Raw genomic sequence first — 1,932 nt, forward strand, 5'->3', positions numbered from 1 at the left:
TGCTGCGTGGCAGCACCGTCTTTGGTGTTTTGCCACTGAGTGGCAGCACCGTCTGACGTGTTCTGCCGCTGCGTGGCAGCACCGTCTGACGTGTTTTGCCACCGAGTGGCAGCACCGCCTGACGTGTTCTGCCGCTGTGTGGCAGCACCGTCTGTGGTGTTTTGCCACTGAGTGGCAGCACCATCTGACGTGTTCTGCCGCTGCGTGGCAGCACCGTCTGACGTGTTTTGCTACTGCGTGGCAGCACCGTCTGACGTGTTTTGCCACTGTGTGGCAGCACTGTCTGACGTGTTTTGCCGCTGTGTGGCAGCACTGTCTGACGTGTTTTGCCGCTGTGTGGCAGCACCGTCTGTGGTGTTTTGCCACTGCGTAGCAGCACCGTCTGAAGTGTTCTGCCGCTGTGCGGCAGCACCGTCTGACGTGTTTTGCCGCTGCGTGGCAGCACCGTGCATCGTCGTTAGCGTTTGCGATCATTGCTATCTGCACGGATGTTCGGGGGTTGGCGGGGCGATTCGGGGGAGTGCGCAGCAGTGATATACCATGATGCGTATCTATCTCGCGCGTGTAGAATTAATAGCGTGTAGACAGTGAGAATTAATAAATGTGTCACATTTGCATATATATAGATCGCCGAGGACTTGTCATCATTTTCTCTGCACTTATTAATTATGTACGAGTGTGTGTGCATGTGTGTGCATGCGTACCTACGTGCGTGCACGTGTGTGTGCATGCGTGCGCGCGTATGTGTGTGTGTGTGACTGCGTGTGTGTGCGTGCGTGCGCGCGTATGTGTGTGTGTGTGTCAGTGCGTGAGTGCGTGCGTGCATGCGTGCGTGTCTCATTCGTTGGCGAGGGTGTTATATGTATGACTGGGTGTGTGCTGCACTTCCATCGCTGTCGTCCATTGCTGTTTCCTTATTGCAGGGCCTATGGAACCTATCTCACCGCACCTGTACGATTGTCCTGCCACCTGGTGTAGAACAGACGAGTTTTCGAGTATGCCCTCCTGCTCTGTGATCCTATAAAAGTTGGCCGTTGCCTAAATTCCTATAAGAGCTATCACAAACTTTCACACACACAGCGATCACTAAAGGCCACGTGGAAAAGTTCTGGAGAGTTCTGTGCGAAAAAAAGACGAGAGGTGACCATAGCTTATTCAAGTGATTACGTCACCCTAAATAGTAAAAATATTTCCACTTTTCCACAAAATGCAAGTAATTCTGTTCACTTTTTATGGTTAAATTGCTGCATCATACTTCCTATTTTACTATATTGTTCGATGTAAACATACACTCGTGACTCATACATAGCCAATAGCCAGCAATTAATGTCAGGATCATATAATATCAAAAGTCGTCCAGGTTTTTTGGATTTTTAACTAATTGAGAAACAATCTTATCAGGTAAGAATTTGACGATACGTTTAGTCCCGTTACTACTGGCAAAAAATGGCAACATTTTTACAAATATACACCATAAAAAATTAGAAATGAATTTATTGTGCTTCTCTTTCCTTTCGCTTGCGAATGGTAATGGTGCATAGGGGAACAGATAAAACCATATCTGATGGCTGTGGATGAGAACGTAATAGAATACGGAAATGAATATGAGTCATTGACGAATAGCATTTATTCATTCATTCGTTTATTATTCATCGAGGTCTGGAATCGTTCATAAATTATTCTAACACTGAGCGGGTGCGCAGCAAAGCTGTCACGTGCTGCCATCTAGTGTCAATCAAGAGCAAAGAACGGTTTCCACATTTTTAAACTGAAAGAAAGTCAATTTCGCATTTGAAGACGGATAGAAGATAGAAATATTCTATCTCTATTTCTATCTCTAATTTCTATATACTAACTGTATTATATATACTATTATATATTATTTAGAATACCATTATGTATTCGGTTATGCTATATTTAGCGGTTTCACAC

At 45.4% G+C, this 1,932-nt stretch overlaps 1 protein-coding gene across 1 annotated transcript in view; it reads left to right on the forward strand.

Moving 5' to 3' along the window:
* The window catches only part of LOC106815836, a 12,115-nt gene extending 10,920 nt beyond the window's left edge, over nt 1-1,195 (forward strand). The window contains exon 3 of the mRNA XM_014820354.1: nt 924-1,195. Coding sequence (XP_014675840.1) covers nt 924-978 — 55 coding nt within the window. The 3' untranslated portion in view covers nt 979-1,195. The remainder of the gene's footprint in view (nt 1-923) is intronic.
* Nucleotides 1,196-1,932: the final 737 nt, after the last annotated feature.

The sequence above is a fragment of the Priapulus caudatus genome, unplaced genomic scaffold (genome assembly GCF_000485595.1).
Source record: "Priapulus caudatus unplaced genomic scaffold, Priapulus_caudatus-5.0.1 Scaffold1214, whole genome shotgun sequence".
In the NCBI taxonomy this organism is placed as follows: Eukaryota; Metazoa; Priapulida; class Priapulimorpha; order Priapulimorphida; family Priapulidae; genus Priapulus; species Priapulus caudatus.